A 15,037-nucleotide genomic window follows, 5' to 3' on the forward strand; every position below is an offset into this window, starting at 1 on the left:
CCAAATAGAGGAGAGGGGAGGTTTCCCTTATCTACCGTCAGTCACAGTAGTGATCCCCTGACTTCTTGACTTTCAAAATGTTTCAAAATTGTCCTGTCCTGTTTTTCTAATTACTAAGTGTTTGCAAGGTAACCTGATAAACAATGACGGATGACATCGACAACCTACTACTTGCTTCAACACCAGCATTTTTTCAAATCTCACTATGTGACTGACTGGTGATGTGTGGGCGAGTTGGTGAAACATCAAGAGATGATGCTGCTTTGTACATGTGTCAGAGAGTCAGACAGAGGGAAAGAGACATAGAGAGATATATAGAGAGATGGTAGTGCAGGCCACTACCACAAAGACTTCCTGTTACCATAGTAACAGGCAGGGGAATTTCATGTTGATGCTCGATCGGTGGGTTCTTCTTAAGTGCCCACCATGTGTATTCCCCAAGGCCAATGAACCCGTCTTCCACCTGATACCGATAAATTACACACACACACATACACACACACACACACGGGCGTTTGAAAACAGCCAGAACTCCCTCTGCTCTCCAAACACACAGAGCTGAACAAACCCAATCACATCTGGCTGGGGATGTGTGATCCGTCACTGCAGGAGAGATATAAGTGTGATAGCGACGGCTGCCAGGATTTGATATTACAATATGACTCATCATCATGTGGGCTACAGAGATCCGCCAAAGCACACTCATAGGCACAGGTTGATAAAACCCCTCTTCAGATGATGTGACTAATAGAAAGAACAGGGGGATCAGTAGAGCTAACCTGCGTAGATCCGGGAACAGCATGAGAGTTCCCCAGGGTCAGATGGTAAGGAAAAGATCTCACATCAACAGATTTTAAATTTATCCAATGCGTCTTGTTTTATTATTAAAACAGCAGTACAAGTGTGTTTGAGCCTCATCAGACCCTCTAACACACTGCAATAAGTTTCATATCTGTGAACATTCAAAAGTGCAGTAATTAATAATTTGCCTTTGCAAACCATTTTAGTTCCGTTTGACATACAGTACATACACACAGTATTGTATTTTTTGCACATAATACATCATAGCCTTCATCTTTTTCAGGTAAGTCAAGTGCTTCTGTGTCACTGGTTCAAAAGGTCTTAAGTTTGCCCTAAACAACAATAACCTGTTATATTAGACCATTAATAGACATAGATGAGTACATATGAGCAATTATGTAATCACAAGGGGGTATCGTTTACTAGAAAGCAAATTAATCTAGCATTATCTGTCACCTCGTTTATTATGGCATGATAGTAGAAGAAATAGTATGCTGTATGAAGTATAAATTGCACCTAAAAAAGTCGGAACACATTTCTGACACGAAAAGAAAAACAAGGATAGGACAGTGCATCAAACAGTAAAACAAACGCAACGCATACTTTAGACATGTGGGCTGTGATTAATTAACAGTGCTGCGCCTCAGGACATCTCCCTTTGTTTAATGTAAAATGCAACAAAAACTACAAAACTCAGTTTGCAGAAGCCCTTGTTGAGGAGAATTCAAGTTAAAATCTCTTATCAGATTTAAATACATTCAAAATAATATAAGTCAGCTGAGCTTGGACTCAGCAAAGCCTGAAGAATAGTGTTTGCGACAGCGGAGTCGTGTTGTGTAGTGTGGCAGTATTCGACTGCTGCAACTCCCCTGCTGTTGGACAGACTCACACGAGTTGGGAAAAATTCAATCATTTACATTTTGTTGTACAGCACTACTGCTGGGGCTTTTTCTTCTTAACGAGCGCTGGAGCACAACGGCTCGTTAGCTCAGTTTGAGGTTTCTCAGCAAACCCAACTGCGTTAGATCATGAGACTGATTCTGATTGGAACAGTGTGGGATGTCATAATTGCCCAACTCTGGGTGCTGTTTTGAGCAGACCAACATGATTATTTCTGACTCCAACAAACTGCTACGTTGAAGTCATAGGTGGCGTCATTCCATGTTTCGTCAAAGAAGAAGCCTTTTGGGGGAAAATTTGGCAGCAACGTAAGCCATGAAGAAACTAGCAGGGGGTAATGTATGAGAAAAACGTCGTCGGAGTGTTTATGAGTGTTTCTGCCTCTGTGTGTGTGTGTGTGTGTACTCTTAGCTGTCCCAGTCTGTACTCTGTTTGTCGTCGTCGTCGTCTCTGTCGTCAGAGTCAGAGTCGGATGCCACCTTCTTCATTCTCATCATGGCGGCTTTGATGCTGCGCTCCAGATCATTGTCTTCACTGGTCGGCAATTCTGCACGGCCAGCAACCACCTACAGCAACACAAAGACTCAATTTAATACCAAATACCATGTTAAATGAAATAAATACTACAAGCCTTGGATCACAAACAGACAACTTGTTAGCTGAAACATCATGCCATCATGACTTACTGGGACACATGGATAGAATGTGTCCCAGTAAAAACTAACTAAATATAATTTTTCTAAATTGCCAACATTGTTGTAGAATTTCAGAAACAAATGATCCCCCCTGGGCTTGCACGTGTTTTCTTTCAGTTATGAACATGCAATAAAACCTAGTATTCACAAATGCAACACGTCCCAATTAAACAACAAATAACAAAACAAGTGTTAAACAAAGAGCTGGCCTTCAGCTGGTTAGACTGAACGAGTACTTTTCCTAACATTTGTAATTCAGTACTGCTCCTTTTATGATGTTAATGAACATCATTTGAAAAGCCTGAAAAAAGAGCCTGTGGACATTTCACTTATTTGTCTTTCAAACTGAATTTGCCTTCTGTTATTCCTTGTTTACCAATTAAAATATTGTGATGAAATGTCTCACATGACACACACATTCACATAAACCATGCTAGAGCTGCAACGATTAATCGACAAATTGATTATTAAAATAATCGACAACTATTTTGATAATCGATTAATCGTTTCGAGTAATTTTTTAATAAAAAAAAATCCAAATTCTCTGATTTCAGCTTCTCAAATGTGAATATTTTCTGGTTTCTTTAATCCTATTATGACAGTAAACTGAAATATTTTTGTGTTTTGGACATAATATATTTGAGGACGTCAACATGGGCTTTGGAAAATTGATCAACGTTTTTCACCATTTTACGGACCAAAACACTAATCGATTAATAATCGATTAATCGAGAAAATAATCGACAGATTAATCGATTATCAAAATAATCGTTAGTTGCAGCCCTAAACCACGCACAATAAAATCAAACTCTTCTATGGTAAGGATAATACCGGTTATCATTGATTTTTTTGTTGTCGACAAATCCTCCCACAAAAGACCAAAACAAAGCGTTCCTACTTCTCCGGTCTAAATTTTAGAGATGAAATCTATAAAACGGTGTCACAAATGTATATAGACTTTTAGTTTCAAAAGGCGGAATCAATTCCTAAAGCTTCTGCTCATTGTAGGTTTTAGCAAACGTTATTCAAACAGGAAAAAATAAATAGGATTTGCAGTGGTTGGGGACTCTTTTCAGAAGTGTAATTAGTTGAACGTTTGGTGCAATAATAGGGATTTACAGCAGGAAGGAGGCGTATTGATCATTTTGAGACTGACTCAAAATGAACTACAGTTGCCAGCAATGACATCATTAAGCAACAAATACCATGCTTCAGGCCTACACTTAGAATAATAATAATGAATTTCACTCAACTGAGATTTTTTTAGGCCTATTCTGATCAATTTGGGGAGTTCGGATAATGAAATATCAATGTTGATACAGATCTTTAACATTTGTTTTTTTTCAAGAATCTACTTTTCAGTGCTCTCATTGAACAAACTAAATATTGGTGACACTGTTTCTGAATTACCCGGTTTGGCATTTACCTATCAGATGACAAACACGATACATTGTACCGGAAATGAACTATATTGGTCAATATATTTGCCTAGCTTAGTCCAGCAGAAAGTCTGACCTTCTTTAAGGTGACTCCCATACGGATGGCAGACATCAGAGAGCTCCTGGTGTCTCCAGCAGGGGGTCCTGTCCTGGGAGCTGGGACCTTTCTAAGCTGACTCTGTCCACGCTGCAATGAGGCCAATACTTCATCCATTGATCCTACAGTGATACAACAAGAAAGAGAGAAAAAATACACTTTTACAATGATGGAAGAAGGTGCACTCATTTCATGTCATTTCACAGCTTATGAACATGTTCACAATAAAACAGACTATCACTGGTGTACAATTCCAAAAAAAAAAGAGGTTCCTCTTGAATGAAAAAATAAATAAATAAATTTAACAGTTATTGGATGTTCCAATCTCCCTGGCGCTGAGAGTGTACATCAGCAGGACCACAAGTGACGTGAAAAGCCTCCTATGGCCTCATGGGGGAATATGGGAATTGAGGGCAGAACACCATGTACAGGCTTGAGCAAACACACATTCACTCTCACATACTCTCTGCAGTTAGATAAATTCACATATCTTCATCTGTTGTGTTTTTCCAATAAATGAACATGAGGATATTTCTCCCCAAATCCAACATTGTAATTTATTACAGACACTTAAAGGCGGAGTCAGCAATTCTGGAGAATGCTTGTCGTCCAAATCAGTGAATATCTCCTCACCATCCGCTACCTGTCCGTACTGTGTGCGCCCTGAAGAGGAATCCAATGTTAATAGTAGCCTAGACTCTGTAAAATGGGCATGTTGCAAGCTACGATGGGTCCGCTTTGTTTACATACCCATTGTGTACATACCAGTTTACTGAGCGTATTAGGCTTTGTATGAACAGCATATTTTCATACATAAAATGACAGGTAGCTTGCATGGTGAGGAGATATTCACTGTTTTTTACATACATTTTTTTTTGCCAACAAGCATTCTCCTGAATCGCAGAATGAATCATGCATGTATCCCACTCTCACCTGTATTCTGTTTGAGCATGTTCTTGGCTGGGAAAGGAGGGTCCTCTTTTTCACTAAGAGCCATCGGCGTGTCTTCAGCTTGTCCAGGTGGAGGAGGAAAGGCATGGGGCATGGGTGGAGGAGGGGGTGGAGGAGGAGGAGGGGGTGGAGGAGGAGGAGGCACAGTAGGACAGGTTAATGTGGAAGGCAGTGGTGGAGGTGCAGCGTAGATTTGGACAGGGATGTCTTTAGGCCGCTGTTTCCTGGGTGGTTTAGTGCGTCTAGGTGCGGGACGGACGGAAGGCGGTCCTTCGGAGGGACCCAGGCTGATGATGGACAGAGGCTGGGAGGGACACATGGAGACTTCTGAAGACGGAGACGTCCTGGACTGAGGAGTCTTCAGTATATACTGGCCATGTCGTTTCTTTAAAAAAGGTGGTAGAATAGTGGAGAATGAAAAAAAAGGCTTTTAGAGATAAACGACATTATCTCTCCTTAATGTTCTGAGAGAGACGGCAAAAAAACACATGACGCAGCCCAAGCAACTAATGTGTCTAATGTGATTGTTTCCCCCCTTTTTAAATAGAGCTCAGTGATTTAGGATTAAACTGGAGTGACAGAGGGGATATGCACAAAACACATACATATTCACCCACAGAATAACAAGCACGCGCGCACACACACACACACACACACACACACACACACACACACACACACACACACACACACACACACACACACACACACACACACACACACACACACACACACACACACACACACACACACACACACACACACACACACACCCCTTATTATTAGTGGGCTTTGTCGACTCAAGTACAGTACCTATCATAACCATTCCTGCAGAAAAAACTAAGAGCAGTAGGCTACTTCAATATGAATAATTCTGAACCCACTGATTTTCTGATATAACAATATTATAAGTAGACCTAATGAACAATTACAAATAGGCTATGGTATCAAGTCTGTAGTCTTATCATAAGCAATCACCTATGTAATCACACTAACTTCCTACAGGATAAAGACTCTGCAGTTTTTGGAGCTTAATGCCAACATGCTGAATGCTTAGCAGGTATAATGTGTTCCATGTTCACAATGGCAGTTTAGCAATTAAGCATGTATGAAGCAGGAGCCTCTTGAGGGGGGGGGGGGATATTTAATAATGGAAGCGGAGACAATGAGTGAGCCTGACCTCTCTAAAGGATCGTAATCTGCTCAGAGTCTTCTCCCGCTCCTGGTCCACAAACTGTTTCCTGGTCTGCTCCTCCACTTTCTTCTGTTCTCGTTTCTAGCGACAGAGGTGAGAGTATTAAAAGAGGTTAAAACGTCCGATCCGCTTTAGTTCTACTGTGTCTGCCGGTGCGAGAGCGACTCCATGGGGCTCGGCTCTTGTTACCGTGGTGACGTACCAGGTGGATCTGATGATGCTGATTGAAGAGTATGGAGCTCTGCTTGGCGGGCAGCTGCTTCTGCTCGTTAGCCTCCTTGCACTGATCCTAAAAATTAATTAAAAAAAAAATACATTAAAATACCCAACTACAGTTTGAAATGTACACAAGCCACAGTCACATAAATGCAGCTAAAATCCCTTTCGTCGAGACACAGTGTCTGTAGCAGCCAATAATGTAATACAGGCTGATAAAGTTATAATTTGTCTGTTCTTAAAGTAATGAAGAGCCGATAATGCAGTCACTTGCCCAAAATGTATATAATAACATTTTGCCAATAATGTATAACATTACTAGCAAAAAGTTATAACATTATTGGTTCAAACATGTTAGCATGTTATTGTCAAGTAACTAGAGCTTCTTTTATTACATTTAAATTGTTTTTAATTATTACATTATAGACCAATATTACATAATTGGCTTCAACAGTGTCCTCTGAAAGTGAATAGATGTCAATGGTACTGGCACAGACCTTTTTGTTGCGGAGATAGGCTCTCCGGGCACATATGTTGCCTCTCTTGGTCTCCAGGGTCTGAAGGCGTCTCTTGAGCTGAACGAGCGGTGGAGGTTCTGCCTGTTGAATAGCTGTGTGGACCAAGCTCTGCAGCTCCTCTTGATCCTCACACACATCGTAGTACACCACCTCATCCTTCAGTTCTAAAAACACAGAGCGCAGTCCACCGAAAAACTAATCAAAAAAAGTGCTCCAAACATGTTTAAAATCTACATTGTCAGTCGGGCTTGGACATGATCTAGCAGAGATTCTTTTTTTTTTTAAGATATTTTTTGGGCATTTTTATGCTTTATTGATAGTGCAGAGAGACAGAGGTGAAATGGGGCAGAGAGGGGAGTGACATGCAGAGAACGACCGCGGGCGGGAATCGAACCCGGGTCTGCTGCTGGGCCCGGCCCGGGGGGGGACGCCCTCCTAACTGAGCTAAGGGCGCCCCCTATCCAGCGGAATTCATTAGGAAAATCAGCTTCAATGATGTCACCTCAATGTATCACTGATGTAAACATGTATGTACTGTGTGTTTGACTATGTTAAATGCCGTTTCAGACATACAAGGATGTGCAGCCTCACAACAATGGAAGTTCACACAAAACAGAGCTCAGTCTGATGACAACTACAGACGTCATATAGTGTACATGATGCACCTAAGAAATCTGATTATTTCTTTTTCTGGTGGTAGTGAGGGACAGGGCCGCCCATTAGGGGTAGAAAGTGGGAAAGCTATCTAGGGCCCAGCCACCAGGGGGGGCTGTTTTTTTTTAGCAATTACTTAATTTAGCCAACCTTTATTATGAACACTATATTTGCAAGAGAACTTTCTATAATAAAATAAAATATTTTTTTCATTGTTACTTGGGTAAAATATATCACATTTTATATTGAAAAACTAAAAGTATCATGGGTCGTTTTTTCCCCCTCAAAACTGTTGCATGCAGCAGCTTTAACCAAACAAGCGTTAGCTATGTATTGATGGTGAGCAAGCTAACCTAGCAAGCTCAGTGATGCCAGGACCTGGACATAAATCAGGGTACCAGAAAAGAAAGGAAAAAGAGAGGGAACTTTCAAGGGTTTTAGACCCCCTGAAAATTCCTTAATATCAGTATTTTTGCTAGCAGAAGTGGATATTTTATATCTATTCTATATCTATTTTATCTATTATTTTCTAAGAAAATAAGAAAATTACATATTTAGCCTTTAAACGAAGGTAGCAGATGGTTGTTATACTGATGAGGAAAGCTTCTGGTAGCAGTGCTATCATGGTAAACCCCCCCTACAGCATTGGTGTGTCTAAAAGCTTACATTACAGTAAATGTTACAGTAAATGTGCCAAAAAGCAGGTGCAGAGATCTTGCAAGAGCAAAGAAATTCCACTCGCGCGCTGCTATCTCTGCCTACTATTATTTCCAGTAGCCCACCCTAATCTGACTGGCTAGAACCGGCCCTGTGTACAGGTGTGTGTTTATGTAGGAATAAGCGCATCATGCACATTGATACAAGTTCAGTATGAGTAAAGGGGGCCCAATGACTGGACCTTTTCAGGGGCCCAGTCATTTGTCTGGGCAGGCCTGGTGAGGGAAAGTATAGTTGCAGCAGTCAATTAGATATAAAGGGAGAAATTCCATTGCTGACCATTTTTTGGAGTTGTCTAACTAGTCCAGCTTATGTAAATACACAATTTAATTTCTTGTTTTAATGCCTTAAGCAAATTATTTGTTTGTCATAAAAAAGGGGTGACCCTTTGTCAGTTGTGAGTCAGAGCTGGTGAGTCTCTCTGCGGGTAAAAATATTCATATATTCTGACAAGGGCATAAGGAATGTTCTTACCTACTAATGAGTGTTTCATTTACATAATATAATATAAACTCATATAAACGTTGAACTCTACTCAAAGACCAGGTAAACTCAGCAGCCTCCTTTGATTTTCAACGTGTCATATTCTTCTGTGACCTCTCGCTTTCTTTACCGAGACACTTTTTATGGTGCCAATTTACTAAAATGTGAATAAATGTAAGCAAAAGAATAATAATCACTTATATGAGCTAATATTTAATGCAAGGCTTTTAGGCTGCAAAGCATTAGCTGTTAAAAGTGTTTTGTATTTTTTGCAGACATTCACTGCATTAGCGCATTCATTTAAAACACAGGCACACAGACGGCAATTTGTGTGAGGACCTTTATATTCCCATCACGGCTTCACAGTGTGAGACAACCTTGTCCTTTTTACTCTCCATATCGCTATGTATTACCTAACCCTTCTGGTACCGTATTATGATTTCTGAAAATTCTGATTATACACGGACATCCTTTTCTTCTCCGTCTATAAATCAGACGTAGCCTTCACGTCTGCCGTTCACCACATGTGAACGTACCTTTCATTTGCCGTCGCAGCGAGTCTATCTGGGCCATCAGCAGCTGCTCCTCGTTCTTCAGGATCTCAAACTTGGTGTCGTACAGTTCTAGCTGGGTTTCATAGAAGTGCATCTCCAGCTGGTCCACTGTGTCCTGCTGCTGCCCGTCCTCACCGGCAGACCTGGGGTCAGCTCTGTGGCTCTCCTCACTGCCAGACAGGCTGCTCATCTGCACCACAACAAAAGAAACAAAATGTCACTCACGGCAACATACTGGTCTGCATACTTATTGTTGACCACTTTTTGTCTTTGAACATGACCACAAAGAGTTTTCAAAACAGTAGCTACTCAACTAAATTACCAATTCTTTAAAAAAAAAACATTTTGGCATAAGAAATTGAGCCAGTGTGTGCGTGATGGATAACCCATTCAAGTTTTCCTCTCTGCATGTTGATTTTCATAATGTGATGAAATGTGCTGAAACTAACAGTTACCTGCAGGTAGGACTGGTAATGTTAAAGAGGACCTATTATACTACTTTTCTGGTCTTAATTTCTTGTTTTACACTGCTATAGAGCAACCTGACACGAATCACATCACAAAAAACTATGTAGATTTTCGGGAAGCTCTTTCTCTTATTTTGGCGATCCAGCACGTCCTGTCAACACTTGAGTGTGTGTGCTTCGGCAATCTCCGCTCCCTCCGCCTGTGCATCGGCCATCTCCGCTACCCTCCCCCCCTCTTGCAAACCCCACTCCGTTGTGATTGGTTACCTTCCTTCCGGAACACTTTCAGTGGCGGGAAGCGCGAGCATGGACCTATAAGGGCGCGAGGCAGACGCGAACAGGGAAGTGACAGCATTACCATACATGGAAACATCCGCGTGGTCACGTCACAAATTTTTATGCGACGTCACGAATTATGAAAGGGTAGACCGCTTTGAAGACGTGACTTCTCGACTGGCTAGAATAGTGTTTAGTGCTCTGCACAGACACCCCAGACGGTCAGCAGGGAATACGTCGAAATGCATGTAAGTCATTATTTGATAATTTAGTATGGTTAAGCATGACTATGAATCATCATAACAACGTTTATAGGTCATAAAAGTCAAAAAGCATCATAGGTCCTCTTTAAGTATAGTTGATGTGTGGTGTGTGACCTCACAGCTGACACACACACACACACACATACACACACACACAAAATGTAGGGGTGTCGCCAACGTGTTATGTATCTTCCTGATGTCATTATAAACACTTGCACACCGCTGTCTTGGTAAAGGCTCATGTAAAGGCTTTTTTGCTCAAAGAGCTTAATGAGATGAATAATGCAGCCACATGAAGTTACAGATGCTGAAGGTGTTGTCTTCCTGAAAAGCTCATATGTGAAGACTGACGCCCTTCAGCCGACTACTCTGATACTGACATTAGAAATATGCCCACAGCCTCCATGGCCCATACACTCACAGATGTAGTGTGCATGTTTAAGTTACAAATATAAACTGAGGAGAACTCACTTATTAACACATGCAGGTTTTGGGGCTGTATCCAAGGGATTCTCTGTGTTTTTTTGGAGAGGCTTTATAAATAGATCAGAGGGCTACAGCAGCCAGCAGAGATCCACATCGGACTGGAATACCAAGTGAAAGATCAAATAGAGCAAGAAGGGCACCATTTCTGAATGCACCTCATAACTAATGCCAAAGCAGTGTCGGCTCTGGCACTGAAAATTAAGATGTGAATGACAACTACATCCTTACCACAGTTTCAACAAAGTCCAACACAGCATTAAAGGTGGAGTCTGGACTCCGGAGAACGCTTTTTGTCAAAATCACTTTTTGCCAAAATCAGTAAATATCTCCTCACGATAGGCTATCTGTCCGTACTGTTTGTGCGCTACGGTGGGCCGCCTTTGTTTACATAGCAGTTTACAGTGTCTAGGCTGTATAAACACTAGCTTTTATTTCAGTGCACAATGCACACACAGTACAGACAGATAGCAGATCACGAGGAGATATTCACTGATTTTGACAAAAACTGATTTCGACAAGAAGTGTTCCTCAGAATCGCACACTGCGCCTTTAAGGAATGTGCCGACTAATTACATAAATTTATTTAAGTTGTGCGTTGTGGTAACAAGAGACGCACCCTTTCTCTGATGCCGTCCTTCTTGCGGTTGAGACACATCTCTGTGGTTCTCATGTGCTGCAGTGTTTCTTTGGCTAACAGGAAGCGCAGTTTCTCCAGTCTGGGAGCAGCAGACGCCCAGGCAGCAGCACCAAAGCGACTCTTATCCTCCTCCATCTGCTTTGACATAGCTGCACACACAAAGCACAATGTATGTTAACACACTGTAGGTACAAATCACAAAAAAACAAGCAACAAAGGAATAACAGCCAGGCATACTTGTTAAAAAAAAGGTGGATGTAATCAACGTGTTCAAAGGTGTTGAAATGATTTAAAAGGTCATAGAATACTCCTATTTGAGTGTTGTCATTTCAATTTTATTCAAATATGCATTCCATTAGCAGCCTCTTTTATTCAGAATACTTTACAGCAAAGCAGGCAAACAGGTGTATGTGTGTTACTTTATATAAATGGTGGGTTTTTGGGAACCTAAATATAGCTCCAAATGCCAGTCATATAGATGGTAGAGAACGTGTATCCATTAAATGTTCCTGGATGTTGATTGCCTTCGGACCAAGGAGGTAATACGCAAAATGCCCATGTTAAAGATGGCTGCCAATACAAAGCGAAATTCTTATCCAATTTAAATGAAGAAAGGGCTGAAAATGATTCCTTCATTTTTCCTCCATCCAGAAATACTTTAAAAAATCCCTCTGTACGGAGGAATTTCAAATAAAAGTTATTCAACAATACACAAATGAGAGAAATAAGAAAGCGAAAAAGCGACTCATACCAGCCAGAGCCTTTGAAGTCTGTGCAAAGTAGGTGACCGTGATGTCCTGAATAGAGGCCACTGCGTCTTCTGCTTTTGTTCTCCACTCCTCTGCCTCCTTCTCCAGCGCTGCGATTCTCTTGGGACCCAATTCCTCAAACTCCAAAGACTTCTGCAGAGAAGAACCGCACAGAATTATCTCAGACGCTTAACCAAATGTACACCACAGATACAAACACAGAAGCAGACACACACACACACACACACACACGCACGCACGCACGCACGCACGCACGCACGCACGCACGCACGCACGCACGCACACACACACGCACGCACGCACACACACGCACACGCATGTCTGAGTTGTTTACCAGGATCTCCATCTTGTAGAGGCAGGCCAGCTCTCTCATGTCTCTGAAAGGCTGCAGCAGATACTGGAAGAAGGTGGTAGCCACGGTGACCAGGTCCTTATAGGCTTGGTCCTCGTCCTCGTAGATGTCCAGCAGTGCCACCATTCTGCCTGCAGCGCCATGACTCTGCAGCAGCTGCAAATATATGGAAAAGACAGAAACAACATTGTTACTGTTAGTTTTCCTCCCAAAGAAATCCGAGAAGATTAATGTGTTTGTTATTACATCACTCCTGTTCGAATTACAACTTGACTGCAGCACGATCAATAACTGAAACGCTGTCAGTCAGGTATAAAGGAGAATGAGGTGAGTTGATGTAAGCGATAGTGGACATAGAGAAAGCAACAAAAAAATAGATAGATATAGGTAGATAGATCTGATCTTTGACACAGTCTCAATAAAACATCACATGATCTTAATAAAGATGGCATTTACCGCATCGCTCGATTGTAAAGATGTTAATGATGCTGCTGCTGTATACACTGTGTCATATGTCTGGGTTTGAAAACGTGGAGTTGCTGGCCATCATTGAACCACAAGGCAGCTCTCACATAGTTCGAGTTACAGTTTTCTGTTCAATTGCTTTAGTTGAAATGTGTGTCACAGGTCAGGCAAAACCCTACTGGCTGAAAAACAAAACACCATCGCTGGTGGTGTTTTGCAACATGCAGAGCTTTGACAGTAACACACAAACAAACAACAGTGTATTTTGCATTTTTGTCATAGCAGGCCTGATTTTAGACTTGCGACACCACTGTGTGTTTGCTACTAGTCCACCATCCTACATGTGTCTTTTCCACATTGGAGTGCTTCAAAGACAGATTTGAAGACTGACTCTGTGATGCAGAGTACAAGAGAAGAACATACGTTTGTTTATTTTTTTTATGAGCAAAACAAAACAATAGCATAATAGTAATACAATTTGTAATGGCATCGCTCAGTGCACAAATGATTTAAGCACAGTTGACGTAGGCCTAAATACTCGCCTCCACAAACACATTTAAAACCTCTTTGACTTGTTAATGTTGTAAATTCTGTAGTGTCTCCTTAACACCTTATTTGTTGTAATGTTGGAGGAAGCCATAGGTTTAAGAATGTCATTTGCCCTGCACATTTATTTGTTGTGTTGTGCAGATAAATAAACAAACTTTGATAGCTACAGTTAAGGTCTTTGCACCTATGTGAGCACCTGTGGTTAATTGGATCCCTCTCTCCCCCCATACCAGAGCCAGGTGGTGAAACCATGGACGGACGTATTATTAGTGGGTGACACCCCTCACTCACCTGTCTCAGCTGACCCTTGGCTCTTGCCATCTCGTCCTGCATGGTCTTCCTCTTGAACTCCTGGAGGTTTTCAAAGTACTCCTCCACATCCCGCTCGTCCTGGGTGAACAACGTGTCGAGGACAATCTTTCGTCCGCAGATGTCAATGGCCGTACTGAAATATTTCTCGAGTTTTCTACACGGCGTCTCGAGGTCTCTCTCTTCGTCGCCATCGCCTTGGTGGATGTGTCCCGACCTTCTGCTCAGAAAGAGCAAGTCCCAAATGTTGCCCTCCTCGAACTCTGACAGGTCCGGGAAGCAGGAGCCCAACACGTCCGCCACACACGTGAAATGCTGGTGGATGTTTTTCAGCTCGCTCACGGAGAAGAGTCCGGCCCAGCTCATGTCGGGGTCGCCGGGGGACACCTCGGCTCTCCGTTTGTTTCGCTGTAGCGTCCGGTTGTGGCAGGTGACGGCGAACTTGGACTCGATGACGCTCCATTGCACGATGAAACCGAGCTTAAACGTCTCGGTTTCTTCGAACAAGTTACTTTTGATGGCCACCCACCCCTCCAGACTGTCCAACCGCTCGCACTCTACGTTATTCATCTTAATAAAGGACGTTTCACTTTGGCATCGGAGGAGCTGCTGGTTCTGTTTACAACGTCGGCCATTTGCGTGACGTAAAGGTGCCTTCATGCGCCTGAAAAAAGGCGGAACTTTTAATACACAACATTTTAACGGGTTAAAAACAGTGATACACATCTAACATAAAAAATTAGTTTTTATCAAACTAACTCAAACTAAATGTAAAGCTAGAGGAAACAATAAAATCCCTGCAGTTGAATAGCTAATACATTAAGTAGCCCACCAAACCACCAATTTTAACTCCGTAGTATAGCCTACCTTGGAGTGTACAGGCTCAGTGTTGCTTGATTCCCACCTCAAAGCAACAGTCACTAAAAAAATGCCAGTCCCTTTTGATCCCCGAGCTAACGAAACAGCATCCAATTTCCTAATTTTAGTTATTCCCGATCAAATGCTTCAGAATGCCCGTTTACGAGGGTCCGTGAAAGCACCACAAAGTCTCTGGCATGGTGTCAAACTTTGACCTTTTTGAATCACATGTTCGGGGATTTCCAATAAACAAATAATCATGAGTAATGCTGAATAGGAAACTGGCACTCATTAGCTAAAAGTGTGTTTTAGTTTTTGTACAGTGTTAACTAAACTCAGGCTTCTAATTGCTATAAACTGTGCGTTCTGTTCAATGACTGTCTTC

At 41.9% G+C, this 15,037-nt stretch overlaps 1 protein-coding gene across 1 annotated transcript; it reads right to left on the reverse strand.

The window, feature by feature from the left end:
* Window positions 1–873: 873 nt before the first annotated feature.
* Window positions 874–14,413, reverse strand: whamm (WASP homolog associated with actin, golgi membranes and microtubules). Its single transcript, XM_080033685.1, has 11 exons — window positions 13,777–14,413; window positions 12,454–12,627; window positions 12,101–12,251; window positions 11,329–11,498; window positions 9,203–9,410; window positions 6,792–6,976; window positions 6,281–6,367; window positions 6,064–6,159; window positions 4,866–5,268; window positions 3,912–4,054; window positions 874–2,267 (listed from the first exon to the last, which is right to left on the reverse strand). Exons 1-11 carry the CDS (start codon window positions 14,362–14,364, stop codon window positions 2,109–2,111), a joined length of 2,364 nt encoding a protein of 787 aa, XP_079889811.1. The 5' UTR covers window positions 14,365–14,413; the 3' UTR covers window positions 874–2,108.
* Window positions 14,414–15,037: the final 624 nt, after the last annotated feature.

This window comes from Ammodytes marinus (genome assembly GCF_949987685.1).
Source record: "Ammodytes marinus genome assembly, chromosome: 1".
Lineage (NCBI taxonomy): Eukaryota > Metazoa > Chordata > Actinopteri > Uranoscopiformes > Ammodytidae > Ammodytes > Ammodytes marinus.